This window comes from Mus musculus, chromosome 17 (assembly GCF_000001635.26).
Source record: "Mus musculus strain C57BL/6J chromosome 17, GRCm38.p6 C57BL/6J".
Lineage (NCBI taxonomy): Eukaryota > Metazoa > Chordata > Mammalia > Rodentia > Muridae > Mus > Mus musculus.
The window spans coordinates 24,295,143-24,314,828 of NC_000083.6; the positions used below are offsets into that span (position 1 = coordinate 24,295,143).

The following is a 19,686-nucleotide window of genomic DNA, read 5'->3' on the forward strand; positions in this document are numbered from 1 at the left end:
CATTTAATTCTGTCAACAGGAACTCTGTGATGCCGGGGAAGAGGATGAAGAGAGTGTCGCTTCTCGGTTAAGACATTTGTGCTGGGATCAGCCAACTTACAAACTCTAAACCGAACCAAAATCATAAGCAAATACAAAGTCACAAGCCAGTTCATTCTGTTCAGGTCTAAACAATGAACTTCATAGGTTTGGGAAAACGGTAAGTTAGAATCAGATTAACGTTGGCGCCAAGAAGTGTGTCTAAGTCGTATAACGGGCCACGTGATCATCCATAAGCACTGTGTCGACCCACCCAACTCTGTCCCAAAGATCTTATGCAACACTATCATGATTACATCACTATCATGATTACATTTTGCTACCTTGTTTTGAAAACTACCACATGAAAATTAAAGCAAAATAATATATTAGTTAATTTTATGAACAAAACTATAAAAGTCAAAAACAACAGCAGCAGCAACAACAACAAACAAAAAAGTAAAAAAGAATTTTTAGGCCAAGCATGGTGGCACATACTGTTAATTCCAGAACCCAGGAGACTGAGGCAGGCAGATCTTTGTAAGTTTGAGGCAAGTCTGGTCTAAATAGTGAGGCCCAGGACAGCCATACATATAGACTCTGTCTCAACACTCTCCAAAAATATGTTGAATAATAATACCTCGAACATATAATTAATTTAACATATCTAATATCCCATTAGATCAAAAGTACCATCCAGAGGCTCGACAGCCATTCGGCAGGACAATTAGGAAACAGAGTTAAGCATTGGGTAATGTTTAAATGGATGATGTTCAAGATCCCTTCCAACACTAGGTTATTTGGATCTGTCTGTCTGTGTGTGCGTGCGTGCGTGCGTGCGTGCGTGTGTGTGTGTGTGTGTGTGTGTGTGTGTGTGTGTACTGTGTATGTGTGTGCACAGATACTTTTGATGACAGAGAAAGATGTCTGGTGTCTTCCTTTATTGATTTCCATCTCATCCCTTGAGACAGGGTCTTTCTCTCTCGGAACCTGACAATCTCTGGTTTTTCACTGGGCTGTCCAGCCAGCAAGCCCATCTTCATGCTTGCATGGCAAGAGTCCTTACCCACTTAAGCCCGCCTTCTGGTTTTATTTTTGCTTACCGTATGAACACTTCCTCCATAGTGGTTACAGAGGTGGCAAAAGTAGAGATTCCCAGCTCTGTCTGTCTCAGTTCCAAGTCATTGAATAGAGCCTCAAACCTAGATGGGAAATAAAGGTTTTGGTAGTGTTCTTTTTTTAAAAATACTTATTTGTTTATTATTATTAATGTATATGAGTACACTGTAGCTGTCTTCAGACACACCAGAAGAGGGCATTAGATACCATTACAGTTGGTTGTGAACCACCATGTGGTTGCTGGGATTTGAACTCAGGACCTCTGGAAGAGCAGTCAGTGCTCCCTCCAGCCCAGGGGGGAATAAAGGTTTTATTTCTGAAAGATAGAAGGTGAATTCTTTACCACCCTTAGCTTTCTAGAGCAGAGAAGACGTGGGGTTTGTTGTCAAGACATCTGTTCAGATCTCAGTAAACTTGTAATAGCATTTGTTTTGGAACGTTCCTATGGGGAGAAATGTAAAATATATCTAGTACAGAGGTGACGTTTTGGTATTTTTGAGCCCAGGCATAAAAAATAGTGACTGGCTTTCTCTCTGCCTTAGTCAGGGTTTCTATTCCTGCATAAAACATCATGACCAAGAAGCAAGTTGGGGAGGAAAGGGTTTATTCAGGTTATACTCCCACACTGCTGTTGATGACCAAAGGAAGTCAGGACTGGAGCTCAAGCAGGTCAGGAAGCAGGAGCTGATGCAGAGTCCATGGAGGGATGTTCCTTACTAGCTTGCTTCCCCTGGCTTGCTCAACTTGCTTTCTTATAGAACCCAGGACTACCAGTCCAGGGATGGCACCACCCACAATGGGCCCTCCCACCCTTGATCACTAATTGAGAAAATGCCTTACAGCTGGATCTCATGGAGGCATTTCCTCGAGGGAGGCTCCTTTCCCTGTGATACCTCCAGCTTGTGTCAAGTTGACACACAAAACCAGCCAGGACAATTGACCCCCCTTTTTTTTTCAGTCCCTCTTGGAGTGCCTTTTCTTGGATTCTGCCTGCCATCCTAGGAGAAGCCAAAATCATCTGAGAGACAACCCAGTGGAGCACTGGATGCTACAGTTAGCAGCTCTAGTAAGAGCCCAGTTGTTAGCCAGCACTATTTTCCCAGGTGTGAGAATGAGCCACCTTGGAAATTCTAGATCATTCTAGCCCCAGGCAAAAAATTAATGTGGGGCAGAAGAACCATGCAGCTCAGTACAGCCGACATAGGAGTCTTCTGGGGGCAGGGTTAGGCAAGATGTGCAAGGACTTGGGCTGAATCTCTAGGACAAAGTGGGGAAAAACATGAGAAACACTAAAATAGTTGCCAGTTTAAGCCAGAATTTTTTGAGTTGAGCAATTCAGGAACCCAGTATTGTACAAGTGATCCAGAGGCCACTGTGGCACTATTTTTTTTAAACCTTCTAGATTCTAGAACACGTGTCATGTTTTGGGGGCAAGGACAGTGAGGTGAAGGCAGGAGTGGCTTCAAGAGAGGCCTCGGTGGAGGCAGGAGAACAGTAATGAGATTAGCAGTCCATGGCAGAAGGCTTGGTAGCACCTTCAGCTGCGTTATCAGGAAAGACTGAGAGAGTGTTTGTGAATAACTGTGGCATGGCAGGACATGTTCTCAAGACTGTGAGTATGGTTTAGGCTTAAAAGGGTGTGTGTTTCATAATCTGATACACAGCATACCTACAAAACACTTAGACCAGCTGGCATATTCTTCTGTTGTCTAAGAGCAGATGAATGAAGCTAGCTATTCAGCTGTATCCACCAGTTTGTATGGAAAAGAGATAATGCAAAAGACAGAGTCAACAGCCAGTGGATGAAGTGAAAGGCTGATTAAAACCACTCTTATGGGGCTGGGGAGATGGTTGAGTGGTTAAGAGCACTGACTGCTCTTCCAAAGGTCCCGAGTAACCCAGCAACCACATGGTGGTTCATAACCATCTGTAATGAGATCTGATGCCCTCTTCTGGTGTGTCTGAAGACAGCTACAGTGTACTTATTTATAATAATAAATAAATCTTCTTCTTCTTCTTCTTCTTCTTTTTTTTTTTTTTTTTTTTTGTTTTTTCGAGACAGGGTTTCTCTGTGTAGCCCTGGCTGTCCTGGAACTCACTCTGTAGACCAGGCTGGCCTCAAACTCAGAAATCTGCCTGCCTCTGCCTCCCAAAGTGCTGGGATTAAAGGTGTGCGCCACCACCGCCCAGCCCATAAATAAATCTTTAGACCATAGTGAGTAGAGGTCTGGTGCATCTGAAGAGAGCTACAGTGTACTTACATATATAAAACCACTCTTATGAAGCAAAACTATCAATATGCATTCCCTGATCCTGAGAAAGCAGAAATATGAGACTCATGTCAACCTAGAATTTAGAATTGCTGAAGACTAGTATGTGGCATTTTCCTTTATTTCCCTTTTTGAATGATGCTGTCTCTTATGATCGCCATTACGTGCTCAGCTCCTCTGGTGTAGTTGGATCAGAAAGCATCCCTCTCTAATTCACAAGTCTTCAAAAGGAGCCATAGCCAATGAGGTGAACCCAAGAACCATACCATACGTAGTTCAGATAATGAGGCCCCTAATCTTATACTGATCCTGTAACAGGAAAGACTATTTTGCATGTGGGCATGTGTAAAGGATGTGGATTTTTGTGGCCATGGAGGGCCTGTGCTAATGACTCAGTTTATACCTGTGTATGGTCTTCTTAGGAAGTGTGACTATCATTTCTTCTCCAATGTTGGACTCCAAAACTGCATTCGGTATGTGGTGATAAATTACTTCAGAGAGCTTTGAGGTGTCGCAGAGAGGTGTTTTTATTATAGTCATATAGTATCCTGCACCTGAAAAACCATGTAAGAGACGATGAAACCGTCTTACGCTTTATCCCATTCTTCTTGGGGTCATCGCTTTCTGTACTTCAGAATGGAGAGATTTAGGACGAAGAGAGGGGAACCTTGTGAGGTTTAAACTGTAATGACCTGGTTTTGCTCTTGTTTCAGAATCAGGAGATGGACTGGTAGCAAATCTAACAATGCTAGGCAGTGAAAAAGGGCGTCAGGAAGGGTGGCAAACAGGGTGGCTTAGGTCCTTAGGAATTCTGAACAGAACGCTAGACATTGTTAGGTACTTGCTGAGAGTAGTGGGTTGAGCACAGAGTCAGAAGGTGAGAGATTAAAGGCCGAGAAATGGGCTAGGAGGCATCTGTAAGGGTCTGTAGGGGAGCTGCTGACCAGGGTGCTAACAAATGAGAGAGAGAGAGAGAGAGAGAGAGAGAGAGAGAGAGAGAGAGAGAGAGAGAGAGATTTTGAAATGAAGGCCAATTATAGTTTGCAGATGGGTCAGACCTGGGTCGTGAGAGAGAGAGAGAGAGAGAGAGAGAGAGAGAGAGAGAGAGAGAGAAGGGCCTTGGGTTTTGTTTGTTTCAATTTCATGGATTAGATTTTGTTTTTTAAACCCCAAGAAAGGATAGACTAATTTGGTACCTGGATGAAGAGGCAAGAAACTGACAAACTGAAATATAAGCATGGGTCTTCTGACCCTAAGTCTCTAAGATACCTTTTACTTCATTTCTGCCTTGTTTTCCCAAGACCTTCCCTTGGACCCCTTTCTCTTGGTCCAGGGGAAGCTTGTGCCCAGCCAAGATCAGGACCCTTCCCAAAGTCACCGATCCTGTCCCAGGCTGGAGGCTGGCTGGACTCCTGCTGCCCACTGCTCACCGTATTTCTGCTTGAGGAACGATGGTGACCCGCAGCACTGGAGCTCCCCCTTGGCCAAGATGGCGATGCGGTCTCCCAGCAGGTCAGCTTCGTCCATGAAGTGAGTGGTCAGCAGGACGGTGCGGTCACCCTTCTGCTGCTGGAGAAGGTCCCAGATGGCCCTCCTGGAGGGGGAGTCCAGGCCTGAGGTGGGCTCATCCAAAATCAGCACCTGGAGGGCAGAGGTCCGAGCTGTGGGACCCTGAGTGGCCAAGCTGTCGCCACCACCCAGGGTTTGCCCTTGTGTGGGAGCCCCGCCCCCTGCCCTATACCTTAGAGCCCGCTATGAGGGCGATGCCAATGGAGAGCTTGCGCTTCATGCCCCCACTCAGGAACTTGGACCTTGAGTTCCACTTGTCCTTCAGACCAAGCAGATGCAGCATCTCCTGGGTTTGCTCGTGACAGTCCTGAGGAGACAGACCTTTCAGCTGAAAGGCAAGAAACGGGGGGCTGTGAAGCAAGTGATACTGATGGAAGCTGAGCTATCTAATCAAGATTTTGATTGTATACAAATAAAACATGGGCAAGGAAAGTATGCCAGAAACACTGTTTTCAGGGAAAGGGACAGAGGAAGATATGAAGTATGTAAGTGAATAAATAAATGTGGGGAATGTAAATGAAATCTGTCCTTTCTATCTAAGGTTAAATGAGATGAAAGAAGTCTCATCTTTAAAGAAATCTGTAAAGATGCAAAGAGACCGCCTAGCAAAGATTTCTCCTCCACATCAACAGCAACCTCTCCCCCCCTCCCCCTTCTCTGGTTTATTTTTAGACAGGGTCTCACAGTGTGGCTCTGGCTGGCCATACAGAACTCACTCTGTAAACCAGGCTGGCTTCGCACTCACAGAGATCTGTCTGCCTCTGGGTCCTTAGTGCCGGGATCAAAGCTGTGTGCCACTACGGCCTGGCAAATCAACACTTTTCTAGGATCAAAGTATTTGCTCAAAGTTACATCCTGTTATCAAAAGCTGCACTTTGCTTACCAGTGATGTCATTCTGAGTTAGCCAACTACATAAGAATGTGAGGCCAGCGTCTGACCAATCAGGCGGAGGCAGAGGCAAAGGCAAAGGCAGAGAGCCCCTACTGTGTATGTTTGATTGCTTGACCAACCTTCTGCAGCATTAGAGTTTTCACCTTGTTGAAATACTTTGGGTCATGTGGTCATGGTCTTAGACCCTCAGACCCATTTCTAACAGCAAATGACTTAAAAAATAAGTGCATAGGTACATTAAAAAACATGTTAGGGCTAAGTGGGATTTCTCAACATATGTTTTTTTTAGAACTACTGTTTCATAGTAAAGAATTTATATGGCCTCTTTTGTCCCTGGTTGGGTCTTCAAGTCATATTGTAGGTCATACAGACAAGATCATATGGTGGTAGGGATTGAACCCAGGGCCTCATACATATTAGGCCATTGCTGTATCAACTAAGCTACATCCCTCACCCACAAGTTTGTATCTTTTTACACTGGCAATAAACAGTCTAAAAACATGTTGACTTTAGCATCACAAAAGTATTTAGGAATGAATTTAACCATGTAAATGCAAAAATTGCATACTGAAAACTATACAACATTATCGACAGAAATTAAAAGAAACCAAGTAAGTAGAAACACATTTCATGTTCAAGGATTAGAAAGTTGAACATTATTAATAATGTTAAGATACCATTACTATTCAAAGAGCCCTGCAAATTCTGATAGCCCTTAAAATATTTATTGTACATATGGACAAAATTTGTGTTCCTAAACTTGCCTGGAAGTACAATCAGGTCAAAATAATCAAAACAGCCTTGAAGACCAGAACAGGGTCAGGGAGTCGCACTTCTGAACCCAGCACTTACTATAAAGCCACGGCCATACAGCACTGAGGTAGTTCTATAAAGATAGGCACACAGAAAACGGAATGGACCTGAGATTCTGACAACAGTGATGCCCATCCAAGGGCAGAAGATGAATGCATCTGTGTTTTTAGATAAGCTCTTCCTAGGTAGCTCTGGGTAGCCTGGAACTTGCTATGCAGACTAGTGCGGGTCTTGAACTTCCAGTGATCCTTCTGCCCTGAGTGCTGGGATTACAGGGATGTGCCACCATGCTCAGCTAAAGAGAGTCTTTTCTTTCCTTTTTCAAAGTTAGACTTACCTAGTTTATGTGTGAGTGCTTTACCTGCACGCATATGTGTAGCCCACATGCATGTTTGCTGCCCACAGAGGTCAGAAGAGGGAGTCAGATCTCCAGAACTGGAGCTACGGAGGCTTGTGAACCACTGTGGGAGCGCTGGGAACCCAACCCGGGCCCTCTTAGAGAACAAGGGCTCCTAGTCATTGAGCATCTCTCCAGCGCCTAAAGAGTCATTGCAGTGCGTGTGTGTGTAGTGTGTGTGTGTGTGTGTGTGCGCGCGCGTGTGTGTAGTGTGTGTGTCTGTGTGTGAGTGTGTGTGAGTAGTGTGTGTGTGTGAGTGTGTATGAGTGTGAGTGTGTATGTGTGTGAGTGTGTGTGTGTAGTGTGTGTGTGTGTGTGTGTATGTGTGTCGTGTGTGTGGGGGTGTGTGTGCACAGATGCGCACAGGTCTATAGCAAACAATAAAAATAAACGTTTGTGTATCAAAATTTACTGTCAATAATTGAGAAATAAAAACAGTGGGTAGGCTGGGCAGTGGTGGCACATGCCTTTAATCCCAGCACTTGGGAGGCAGAGGCAGGCGGATTTCTGAGTTCAAGGACAGCCTGGTCTACAGAGTGAGTTCCAGGACAGCCAGGGCTACACAGAGAAACCCTGTCTGGAAAAAAACCAAAAAACCAAACCAAAACAAAAACAAACAGTGGGTAGTATTAGAGAACGTTTTTGCAGACTACATCTATTTGTCAGGGGCTTAGTAGCCAGCATCTAATTAATGTCTCTTAAATAAATTACTAAAGGATAAACAACTGGACTAAAAAATAAAACAGGATATGGAGAGAGATTTCTCCAAAGAAGCGCACAAATAGCCTCTAAGCTCCAAGGGTCCCATCCTCTCATTTCTGTGAGACCAGAGAGTACTTGTATTCAGGCCTCAAGTTTCAGTGAGACCCAGGGACATTAAAGGACTGGGCTTCTGCTCCAGAGAGCCCAGAGAACACCTTGAGACTAGAATCCCGGCTCTCACACGGGGATCTCGGAGAGGTATAGGGACAGGTCTCCAGTTCCAGTGGCCTTAGAGGTCAGTGCACCGTATGAGATTCAACTCCAGGATGCACAGGATCCCCTGAAATGTTGGGGCTCTGGCTCCCTGTGGTCAGTGTGAATGTGTGGTTTTGATGTCTGAGACTCACTGAAGGACTTGGGGAGTCTATAATACTGGGGCCCTAGGTTACTTCAGGCCTTTGGGTCTAACCTTGGCTTCTGGTGTTTGATGTCCTTTTCCCAGAATTACAAGATTTCGAGGGATGGCCAAGGTTTTGCCTCCACCTGGCTGCCTTTGGCTTAGTGTACAGCCTGCCCTTAGGGCTACTGGCACACAGCCAAGATGTAATTGCTCCAGCAAGTTCATTCAACACCAACACCAAAACCCACGTAGGTAACCTTCTAGGAAGAGTCACAAAAATAAACCATCCAGACTAACTGGGAAGAAGGGAGAAGAAGGGAAAGTCAAAACTTAGAGACAGCCAGGCTCCCACAGGTGTATAAGACAAAACAAAGAAAAACAAAGAATAAAATACAACCACCAGCCATAACCCTCCCCAATCAACCAGCTCCCCTGTAAGGGAACCTAAAACTACAGACAGAGCTGAAATGTATGAGAGAAAATTCACAGTCTTACTTTTTAAAAGAATTAATGAGCAAACAAGAAGATACAAACAAATGCATGAACTAAGAAAACTTACCCAAGACCTTGACAATACAGTCTCCAACGTGAATGAGCTAGTCAGTAAACTGAAGGAAACTTTCAAAATGTGGAGAAAAATTCAGTAAAGAGATCGAAACATCAGAAAAAAATAATAACTAGAATTGGGCAGTGGTGGTGCACGCCTTTAGTCCGAACCCTTGGGAGGCAGGCAGATCTCTCTGAGTTGGAGGCCAATCTGGTAACAATAAAACAAAGAAAGAAAGAAAGAAAGAAAGAAAGAAAGAAAGAAAGAAAGAAAGAAAGAAAGAAAGAAAGGAAGGAAGGAAGGAAGGAAGGAAGGAAGGAAGGAAGGAAGGAAGGAAGGAAGGAAGGAAGGAAGGAAGAGGAAGAGGAAGAGAACCAAATAGAGATATTTGAAATCAAGGAGATAGTCAATCAAATACAAATCCCAACAAATACTATCATTAATATATATATCCTATATATTCATACTCTATAAAAGGATAAATTCCTGTGATGGAGGGCCAAGTAGAGACAATAATAGCAACAGACAGATAAGGAGTTAAGGCATTGTAGTGGCTATTCCTGGTTGTCAACTTGACAATATTTGGAATGAACTACAATCCAGAATTGGAAGGCTCACCAGTAACCCTTATCTGGAGGCTTGGAGAGCCTTATCTGGATCTTGATATGGAGATCTTGAGCCATAGTGGCTATGGATTCCAGAAGATTGAATCTCCGAGTTTAAGAAACACACCTTTAATCTGGGCTACGCCTTTCATCTGGGATTAAAGGTGTGGTGGAACACACCTTTAATCTGGGCTACACCTTCTGCTGGAGACAATATAAGGACATTGGAAGAAGGGAGTCTAGCTCTTGCTCCTTCGCCTGCTTGCTGCGTGAGACTGAGTAACTGCTAGATCCTTGGACTTCCATTCACAGCTGTGACTGAACAATTGTTGGGAATTGGGCTGCCGACTGTAAGTCATCAATAAATTCCTTTACTATCTAGAGACTAGCCATAAGTTCTGTGACTCTAGAGAACCCTGACTAATACAGGCATTAAGGAGCACCAGTGAAATTTCCAAGCAATCTGGGATATATTCAAAAGGTCAAACATAATAATTCATGGTATAGAAGAAGGAACAAAGATAAAATCAAATGCACTAAACAGACTATTTAATGAAATTACAGCAGAAGACTTTCCAAACACAGAAATAGACACCCAACCACAAGAGGTACAAAGAACTTTAAGTAGACCTAACTAGAGAGGAAAGTCTCCATGACAGGTCCAAGTCAGGATGTCAAGAAAAGCAAGTAGTGGGACTTCCTGCCCACCTCCCTGTCTGTGTTGGGATTTTGTCGGGATTGAGCTTGTGTTGGTCTGGTACATGCTGTCAGAATCACTACTCATTTATACGTACAACTCTCCTGCTCCAGGACAGACCTACGTCCAAGAAAGCAGAACACAGACTGAACCCTGTGGGGGAGCGGGGACAGGGAACATGAAAAAACCTAAAAGTTGGGGAGGTGGGGAATTGAGGGTGGAAATGAGAGGAGGGAGTTGGGTAGTGAATATGATCAAAATACATTGAATGAAATTCTCAAAGACTTAATAAAAAATATCACTAGGCATGATAGTGTACACCATTAGGCTCATCACTCAGGAGGCAGAGGTAGGTGGATCTCTGTGACTTGAGTTCAGCCAGGTATACATAGCAAGTTCCAGGCCAGCCAAGTTCTACCTAGTGAGACTCTTGTCTCAAAACAAACAGACCAGACAAGAATGAGATGACAAAATTTATGTGATGTGTATTTTATCTCAATAAAAACTTAAAAATTGGGGCTGGAGAGATGGCTCAGAAGTTAAGAACACTGACTGCTCTTCCAGAGGTCCTGAGTTCAATTCCCAGCAACCACATGGTGGTTCACAACTATCTATAATGAGATCTGATGCCCTCTTCTGGTGTGTCTGAAGACAGCAACTGTGTACTCAAATAAAATAAATAAATCTTAAAAAAAAAAAAACTAAAAAACTAAAAAATTGGGCTGGCGAGATGGTTCAGCGGGTAAGAACACTGACTGCTCTTCCAAAGGTCCTGAGTTCAAATCCCAGCAACCACATGGTGGCTCACAACCATCTATAATGAGATCTGATGCCCTCTTCTGAAGACAGCTACAATGTACTTATGTATAATAATAAATAAATCTTTGGGCCAGAGAGAGCAGGGATTGAGCAAGCAGAGTTGACTGGAGTGAGCAGAGGTCCTAAAATTCAATTCCCAACAACCACATGAGTACAGCTACAGTGTACTCATATACATGAAATAAATAAACACATCTTTTAAAAAAACACTAAAAATTTGAATGCAAAAAATTGATAAATATTCTAGAAGTCTCTTTTGTCCTAATATTTGGTCTTTACTTTGATACGTGATTTTCTTTGCTACAGAGAGATCCTTAATTCCCTAGAATTATCTAAACGAATGGAGTGTCTTTTGTTCTAATGAGGTGACTCTCAGCACACTGTTGGGTAGCTTTAGGAGTTGGGACTGGTCATCGGAAAGACTAAGCTACGATCGGAACCTCTACTCCCCTCCTCCAGGAAAACTTGATAACTAATCCATCATGCTTACATAATAAAACTTGTGCAAACATTTCTAAGCTTCTCCATATGGGGTTCCTGGGTTGATAAATGCTTCGAAGAGCTGGGAGGGTTTGCCTCCTAAGGAGTGTGGACAACTTACCCCTTCCCAAGGCCTTGCTATATCTGCTTCATCTGAGTGTTACTGTAGTCATCCTATCTATCTATCTATCTATCTATCTATCTATCTATCTATCTATCTATCTATCTATCTATCTATTTATCTATCTTTTATTTCTGCAATGAACTAGTCACTATTAGTTCATGTTCCCCAGTTTTGTGAGCAGTCACAGAAAATACTGAACCTGGGGCGTGAGCTATGGAAGTGACTTGAGTTTGCAAGTGGCATCTGAAGTGGAAGACGGTCCTGTGGGACTGGATGCTTGGGTTGATGGGGAGAGTTAGCCAGCTACAGGTTGCATCAGGTCTAAGTTACAGGATACCCAGTCAGTGTATACAGAACTGGATCAGACAGGAAACTGCCTTCCCACATCTAGTGTCAGCATGTGGAGAAACTTATATATATGGTCCCTTAAAAAGACCCCACCCACCGGGCGTGGTGGCACACGCCTTTAATCCCAGCACTCGGGAGGCAGATTTCTGAGTTCGAGGGCAGCCTGCTCTACAAAGTGAGTTCCAGGACAGCCAGGGCTACACAGAGAAACCCTGTCTCAAAAAACAAACAAATGAACAAACAAACAAACAAGACCCCACCCAACCCCAGACTAAAGCAGATGAAACAGAGCGCCTCTCTTACCATTCTTAAGGATGGATCCAGACCCACTTCCTCTCTCTTACCATTCCTAAGGATGGATGCAGACCCACTGCATCTCTTACCATTCCTAAGGATGGACACAGACCCACTGTCTCCCTTACCGTTCCTCAGAGTGGACACATTCCCACTGTCTCTCTTACCATTCCCAAGAGTGGACGCAGACCCACTGTTCACCAACTCACCTGACCGTAGAAATAAAGGTGGTCAGTTACTGTAAAGTTATCAAATAAAATGTCATGCTGTGGGCACCAGCCCAGGCTCTTCCTAATTTGAACCATGTCTTTTGAAATTTCACATCCATGGATATATGCATGTCCTTTTGATGGAGTAATGAGACCTAGAACCAAGCAGAGAAGACATCCTAATGTCATTTTCAGTCAGAGGCTGTAAGAGCAGGAATGCCTAACCATCACCCTGGCTCAGGGGATCTAGCACCCTCTTCTGGCGTCCTTGGGCATCAGGCACATACATGCATGCAGGCAAAACATTTATATGCATCGACTAAAACAATAAATCTTAAAGTAGGTGGTAATGACGAATGCCTCTAATACCAGCACTCAGGAGGCAGAGGCAGGAGGATCTTTGTGAGTCGAGGCCAGTCTGGTCTACAGAGGGAGTTCTAGGACAGCCAGGGCTACACAGAGAGAACCTATCTCAAAACAAAAGAAGACAATGCCACCACCACCACCACCACCACTACCACCACCACCACCAAAACCCACTTAAAAAAAAAAAACAACAAATGATGTTTAATAAGTTCCACCATGGAAAGATAACTACTGTTAAATTTTAGATATATAGCTTTACCTAGTTTTGTTTGGTTGTTTTTTGGTTTTTTGAGACAGGGTTTCTCTGTGTAGCCCTGGCTGTCCTGGAACTCACTCTGTAGACCAGGCTGGCCTCGAATTCAGAAATCTACCTGCCTCTGCCTCCCAAGTGCTGGGATTAAAGGCATGTGCCACCACACCAGGCACCTTACCTAGTTTTATACACATTTTATTTGTTATTTATGTTTGTTGTGGTAGAGATAGATTGAACCTAGGGTTTTACATAGGCCAGGTAAGAGCTTTACCAATGAGCTAGACTCTTAAACCCCATATATTGTGTTTATACTAAAATAAAAAATATATCTTGTTCTTTTAGAATAACATTTTCTTTTCTGTTTTGTGGGTTTCTAGTTGTTTGTTTGAGACAAAGTTTCTATGAATGCTGAGCTGCCCCTTGCTTTGCCATATAACTCGGACTGGCCTAAACATTCTGACACAGACCAGGCTAGCCCTTCTCGGCATGCACTAAGATGCTTAATTTCACTGCTTGCTGTTGGCCGTCGCGTGCTTGTTTTTAGTATAATGGTGTATTCAGGCTATTTGTCTACAGGAAAACTGTATCTTTTTTATTTTTCTTTCTCTCTTTTTTTTTGAGATGAAGTTTGATTGCATAGGCTAAACTTTTGACAGACTTTATAGCCATGTACTTATTAAACATCATTTGTTGTTTTTTTTTTTTTAAGTGGGTTTTGTTGGTGGTGGTGGTAGTGGTGGTGGTGGCGGCATTGTTTTCTTTTGTTTGTTTTCATGCATGGCTAGAAACACATCATTAAAACACACATTTCTTTACACGCCTCAGTTGTGTGCGTGGCAGGGGGCATAAGACCCGAGGTGGCAGAGAAAAGCTCAAGGGAGCCAGCTCTCTCCCTCCACCATAGAGGTTCTGGGGTTTGAATTTAAGCCTTCAGCCTTGGTGGCACGTGCCTTTACACGTGGCGCCACCTCACCAGCTCAGATGTGTAGAACTCTTCAGAGCTAAAACAGACCTCATGGTCACAGAGCATGGCCTGTGCCCTTCCCAGGAAATCTCTGTGTGAGGTTTACTGTACAGTGTGACTCTGTGGTGTCCTTGGCGCCCGACTGCCAGGATCCCTTTCCCTTCAAAGCTGTCACACTCACACTGGGGATATCTCCCCCTGCTCAGTCCTCCTGTACCACCCCCCCCCCCGAACCCTGGCACAGCTGTAACACCTGCAATACACACATAAGATGGTTCAAAGCTAGCTGTGACTTCAGCTCCAAGAGAAACACCTTCCCTTGCCACTGTGGCGAGTTTTAACACATACGTGAATGTTGAAGCCAGAGGCCAACCTCAAGTGTCATTCCCTGGGAACTGTAGGCCTTATATCGAGAGATAGCTCACTCTCAGGGACTGGAGGCTTGGCTGACTGGGCTGGGCCGGTTGGCCAGAGAGCCCCAGGGATTCACCTGTCTCTTCCTCCCTCCGAAGCACTGGGATTGCAGTGGGCACTGAACTAAGTCATTGTTTTGTGTGGCAAGCTCCCTAACACGGAGAACCGAGACTATGATGAGGAGGGCCTCTACAGCTATGCAGAGTATATCAGAGTATATCTTCAGCTATTCAGCTAACAAGAGAGCAGAGCCCAAAGCCAGGCGTGGTGGTGCACGCCTTTAATCCCAGCACTCGGGAGGCAGAGGCAGGCAGATTTCTGAGTTCGAGGCCAGCCTGCTCTACAAAGTGAGTTCCAGGACAGCCAGGGCTACAGAGAGAAACCCTGTCTCAAAAACCAAAAAAAAAAAAAAAAAAGAGGAGAGAGCGAGAGAGCAAGAGAGAGAGAGAGAGCGAGCAGAGACCAAACTCAAAAATGCCCAGCTGCCTTTAAAGGTCAGTGTGTTCTCTGGAGCATGACATCTTGGAGCCCTAGAATGCTGCAATGGGGGCAGCGTGTGCACGCGCGCACACACACTTGTATGCCCACACATGCTCACACACACACACGTGCTGGGAAAGTACTCAGTCATTCATTTGGACCCCCGGCTCTTTAAAAAAGAACAAACTTCTCCCGTTATAGGGAAATCCACAAAACTGGCCTCTAGGATGAGGTAGGTGTGTCAGGCTAGCAACCACTGCTACTTTCCCCTAGGCTTCCATATCAGAGGTCAACCACATACAGAGGCCGGATAGATGGCTTAGAGGTTAGGAACACATACGGTTCTTATTGCGCACCCAAATGCAGGCTCTACCTCACAACCACCTATAACTCCAGTTCCAGTCGATCAGATGTCCTCTATGGCCCCTGCAGACAACTGAACTCACATGTACATACCTAAAGACAGGCATACATATAATTAAAAATAAATCACTTTTTAAAGGTGACAAGGTGTAGGAGCTGGGGGGGATAGCTGGTAAAGGGTTTGTCCTGCAGGTATGAGGACTGTGTTCAATCCTCAGCACCCATGTAATCCCAGCTCTGGGGAGGCAGAGGCAGGCAGATACCCAAGGCTCCTTGGCTAATCAGCAAGCCTCAGGTCCCCATGGGCAAACCTGTTTCACGAAGCAAGGTGCACAGCTCCAAAGAATGACACTCGAAGCTGACCTCTGGTTTCCATCCACACACCCACAGCCACATGCACTACATACATACCCAAGGATAAAAGGTGACACTACTCTAGAGTAATTATAGAAAGCATTTGTGCAGGGTAATAGTGGTGGCACACACCTTTAATCCCAGCACTTGGGAGGCAGAGGCAGGCGGATTTCTGAGTTTGAGGCCAGCCTGGTCTACAGAGTGAGCTCCAGGACAGCCAGGGCTATACAGAGAACATGTCTCTAAACAACAAAACAAAACAACAACAAAACAAAGAAAAAAGTTTCATGTAAATTTTAACAACAAAAAATGTAAATAACTTCAGAGAAAAACTAAAACTTGATAAAGTAGAAAAACAATACATCATAATACATAAGGTTGGGGATTTTTCTGACATATTATTCTCTCTCTCTCTCTCTCTCTCTCTCTCTCACACACACACACACACACACACACACAGAGTACGGAGCTGGATATAATGGCACAAAGCTATAACCCTAGCACTTGTTACTTGAGGCTAGCCTGGGCTACACAGCAGATTCTTTCTGCAAAAAATTATGGCCTTGGAAGCCTTGTGCTAGGCAATGTCCTGGGGAAGCAGCTGGATTCTCCTTTTCTACTGAGTATCTGCAGAGCTCATGAATGTCATTATGTGTCTCCTAGCGGCATCCTTTTCACTAAGCCAGAGTTAATTTTTTTTTGGTATGGTCTATAATTTTGTTAGAAATCTGTGATAGAGCTTCTACAATCTTGCACTCATAGTGGGCATTCACCAGTATTTACGGTTCAGCCTTCCAGTCAATGAAACCTACGTGCTCTGTGCAAACACACTGTCCCAGCACTGTGGGTCCAGAAGGAAACAGGGCAGATTCTTAGGGGATAAGATGGGATGGAGAGACAGAGAAATCACATACACATACAAACAAAATGCAGAAATCCTGGCCTCAAAACAAGGGATTATAATAAGGAAGCCTGTGAGAGGAAATAGACTTCCTCAACAATCTATCCCTAGTACATCAACCAACCAGACCCCCAGAGCTCCCAGGGACGAAGCCATCAACCAAGGAGCACACATGGCTCCAGCTACATATGTAGCAGAGGAAGGCCTTGGAGGGAGGTCCTTGGTCCTATGAAGGCTGGATAGATGCCCCAGTGTAGGGGAATCGAGGGTGGGGAGGTGGGAGTGGGGGTGTGTGTGGAGGAACACCCTCATAAAAGCAGGGGGAGGAAAGATGGGATAGGGGGTTTCTGGAAGTGGGAGAACCCAGTAAGGGGATAACATTTGAAATGTAAATAAAGAAAACATCCAATAAAAAAACAAAAACAAAAAAACCCAAAAACCCAAAAAAAACCAATCTAGTCCCTGAGTTGCCTACTTGACATTTAGCCTATGGGCACAGCTGGACTTCTTTTCCAGCAGTGAGAACTTCACACACACTGGGAGAGGATTCTCTTAGCCTAACAGGTTAGGCACAGCCTGTATTTAAAGAGGTCTACCCCTCTAGAAATGCCTGCACCTCTGTTTAGGAAATTGTGGGGCTCAGTTGCAGTGTGACACACACAAAACCCACCCACTGTATGTGTTAGTTGACACTTGGCTTTCAGTCCTGATAGCAGAGGTGTGTGGCCAAGAGGGCCTCCCACCAATTGTCAGGAAATCCTGCTGTTCTTCAAGTGTCTTTCCACTTATTTACTAAGAGACTTACAGCTGCCAGACTGGGCTGCTTACAGCTTCCTAGCCCCGTGCTACACTGTGTGTAAGAACCTGTTGATTTCTGGAGCTCCGTCAAAGCTGAATATTCACCCCTTTGGTTTTGTGCAGAGCTTTATACATGTTAAACCTCCAATAAATGTTTCTTGAATGAGTTTTCAAATTTCATATGATATCATTTCAGTTGACAAAAAGTGAAATAGCAAAAATTAGTCTGAAATGGTTATTTTAGGACAACTCACAGATGCCATCCTAAAAGTATCTGTGGTAATCAAATCCAAAGATGTTTTCATTGAGAGATTTCAGTTGCTGAGAGATTAGCAGTGTCTTACATCGAACAGGAAAGTCCTATCTAGAAAGAAACTAAGTATGCCTTGCCACAGTGAACGAAATGTAGCTCTGTAGGCTGATGGAAAGACACAAAGATTTCCTTTTCTGGGTGTAGTTACTGAACTGTAAGCATACACAACCAGATACTACAAAGATGGTACAATTAACAATAAACCAGCCGGGAAGTGGTGGCACATGCCTTTAATCCCAGCACTTGGGAGGCAGAGGCAGGCGGATTTCTGAGTTTGAGGCCAGCCTGGTCTACAGAGTGAGTTCCAGGACAGCCAGGGCTACACAGAGAAACCCTGTCTTGAAAAACCAAACCAAACCAAACCAAACCAAACCAAACCAAACCAAACCAAACCAAACCAAACCAAACCAAACCAACAAAAAACAATACACCATGTTTAATATTAAAATGTCAATGAAATTTAGAAGAGAAGTCCAAAATCTAGATCTGTGCGACCATTTGTTGAGGTCTTTCTCAGCAGAGCTGACCCATACCGGTACCTGTCAGAACAGAGCAGACGGTGGTCTTCCCTGCTCCGTTGTGTCCCAGAAGAACAGTGACCTGCCCCTTGTACAGGTTCATGCTCAGATCTCTGATGGCTGTACGTTTACTCCTTCCCGAATAGAACACCTGTAGGAAAGTCAGAGCATGACTGGCAGGGGCATACCACACAGAGAGGCAGTCCTGAAGAATATGGCAAGTGCATCAAGCAGGGAGGAGGCTGGAGAGATGGCTCAGCATTAAGAGTTCATATAGCTCTTGTAGAGGACTCAAGTTTGATTCCAAGTATCCACATTGGCCGGTCTAGCCTCCTGTCCCTCTAGTTCTCGGGGTATCTGAGGCCTCTGGCCTCCATGGCACCTGCACTCATGTGCACATGCCCCATGCCCAACTCCCCCACATACGTGCTCCTAACTAAAAATAAGAATCGTTTTGAAAATGCAGGTCATTAATGGGTATCCAAACTGCAACCCTTGGAGGGGAGTCCTTCCTTTCATAACTCTACAGCCTTGGGCTACTGGGGAGTCTGCCTGGGAACCCCTTCTCCAGTCTTGAAACAGTATTAGGAAACCTGAACCAAAGGCCTAGGAGCACAAGGTAGGAAGGCTTGTGGCATGAATTGAGTTCCTCTCTCCACTCATAAGTGGACCTTCCCCTTTCACTCAGCTCAGCCTCTGAGAAAGGGCGCCCTGGTCCTTCAGCAGGGGGTGTGCAACTGAGGAGCATCGGAGTCTTCTGATTGCAGCTCAGAAAGCTCCAGAATTTTAAATGCCATTTATTGTTGAAGAAATTCATGCTTTAAGTGTAAGGAAAGAGGAGCTGAAGAGATCGTAAGTGTGGCCTTGTTGGAGGAAGTATGTCACAGTGGGGGGCAGGCTTTGAGTTCTCACATATGTTCAAATCTGATCAATGTAACACAGTCTCCTTCTGCTGCCTGTGGACCAAGGTGCAGAACTCTCCGTTTCTCCTGCACCATGCCTGCCTGCATGCTGCCATGCCTTCCTGCCATGATGATAAACATCTGAGATTGTAAGCCAGCCCCAATTAAATGTTGTCCTTTATAAGAGTTGCCTTGGTCATGGTGTCTCCTCACAGTAATAAAACTAAGACAGTGGCTTACAACCATCTATAATGGGATCCAATACCCTCCTCTGGTCCTGCAGCAAGCACTCATACACATAAAATACATAAGTAAATAAACTTTCGAAAGAAGAGTAAGGCCATACCAGAGATGGCATTGCACTTCAGTGTCTGATTCAGACTCTATCTCACCCATCTAATAGCATCTGGGCTGGACGTTGTATATGGAATTACAACACTGTTGGCCCCTGGGATTGGGCTGGACTTGAGATATGGCATTCACTGTGGGTCACTGGGACTTAGATGTCTCTTGTTATAGGCCATCCGATGATGCCCAGAACGGGGTATTACAGAAGGAGTTTATTCACTCCTTATACCTATTTGGTCTCCACAGCCTTGTCCTCTGACTTCAGCCTCCTTTTCAGCAGGGGTGCTGTGTGGCCCAACTGTGAACAAGGATGACAGGCAGCCTGCTGCAAGCAAGTAGAGGGAAGAGGGCAAAGGGAAGGAAAGGCACGCCAGAGGGAGCATTTGAACCCCGCCCGGCCTTCTGCCAC

The 19,686-nt window shown here is 44.7% G+C and overlaps 1 protein-coding gene across 17 annotated transcripts in view; it reads right to left on the minus strand.

Moving 5' to 3' along the window:
* Nucleotides 1-19,686, minus strand: part of Abca17 (ATP-binding cassette, sub-family A (ABC1), member 17) — an 87,802-nt gene that overhangs the window by 30,886 nt on the left and 37,230 nt on the right. For 13 of the 17 annotated variants that reach the window (XR_001782084.2, XR_001782083.2, XM_030249868.1 and 10 more), the window contains 7 exons: nt 18,049-18,178; nt 12,304-12,458; nt 5,149-5,304; nt 4,838-5,048; nt 3,811-3,961; nt 1,122-1,220; nt 1-105 (listed from right to left, as the gene is read on the minus strand). The exon at nt 1-105 is cut by the window's left edge and continues 58 nt beyond it. Coding sequence is in view for 15 of the 17 variants with exons in the window: in XM_030249868.1 (XP_030105728.1) it covers nt 1-105; nt 1,122-1,220; nt 3,811-3,961; nt 4,838-5,048; nt 5,149-5,304; nt 12,304-12,458; nt 18,049-18,178 (1,007 nt within the window). In the remaining 2 variants the exon portion in view is untranslated. Of the gene's footprint in view, nt 106-1,121; nt 1,221-3,810; nt 3,962-4,837; nt 5,049-5,148; nt 5,305-5,692; nt 7,251-8,249; nt 8,845-12,303; nt 12,459-18,048; nt 18,179-19,686 lie in introns of those variants that run through there. The other 4 variants (XM_017317534.2, XM_006524484.4, XM_006524482.4 and 1 more) reach the window with 4 other exon arrangements.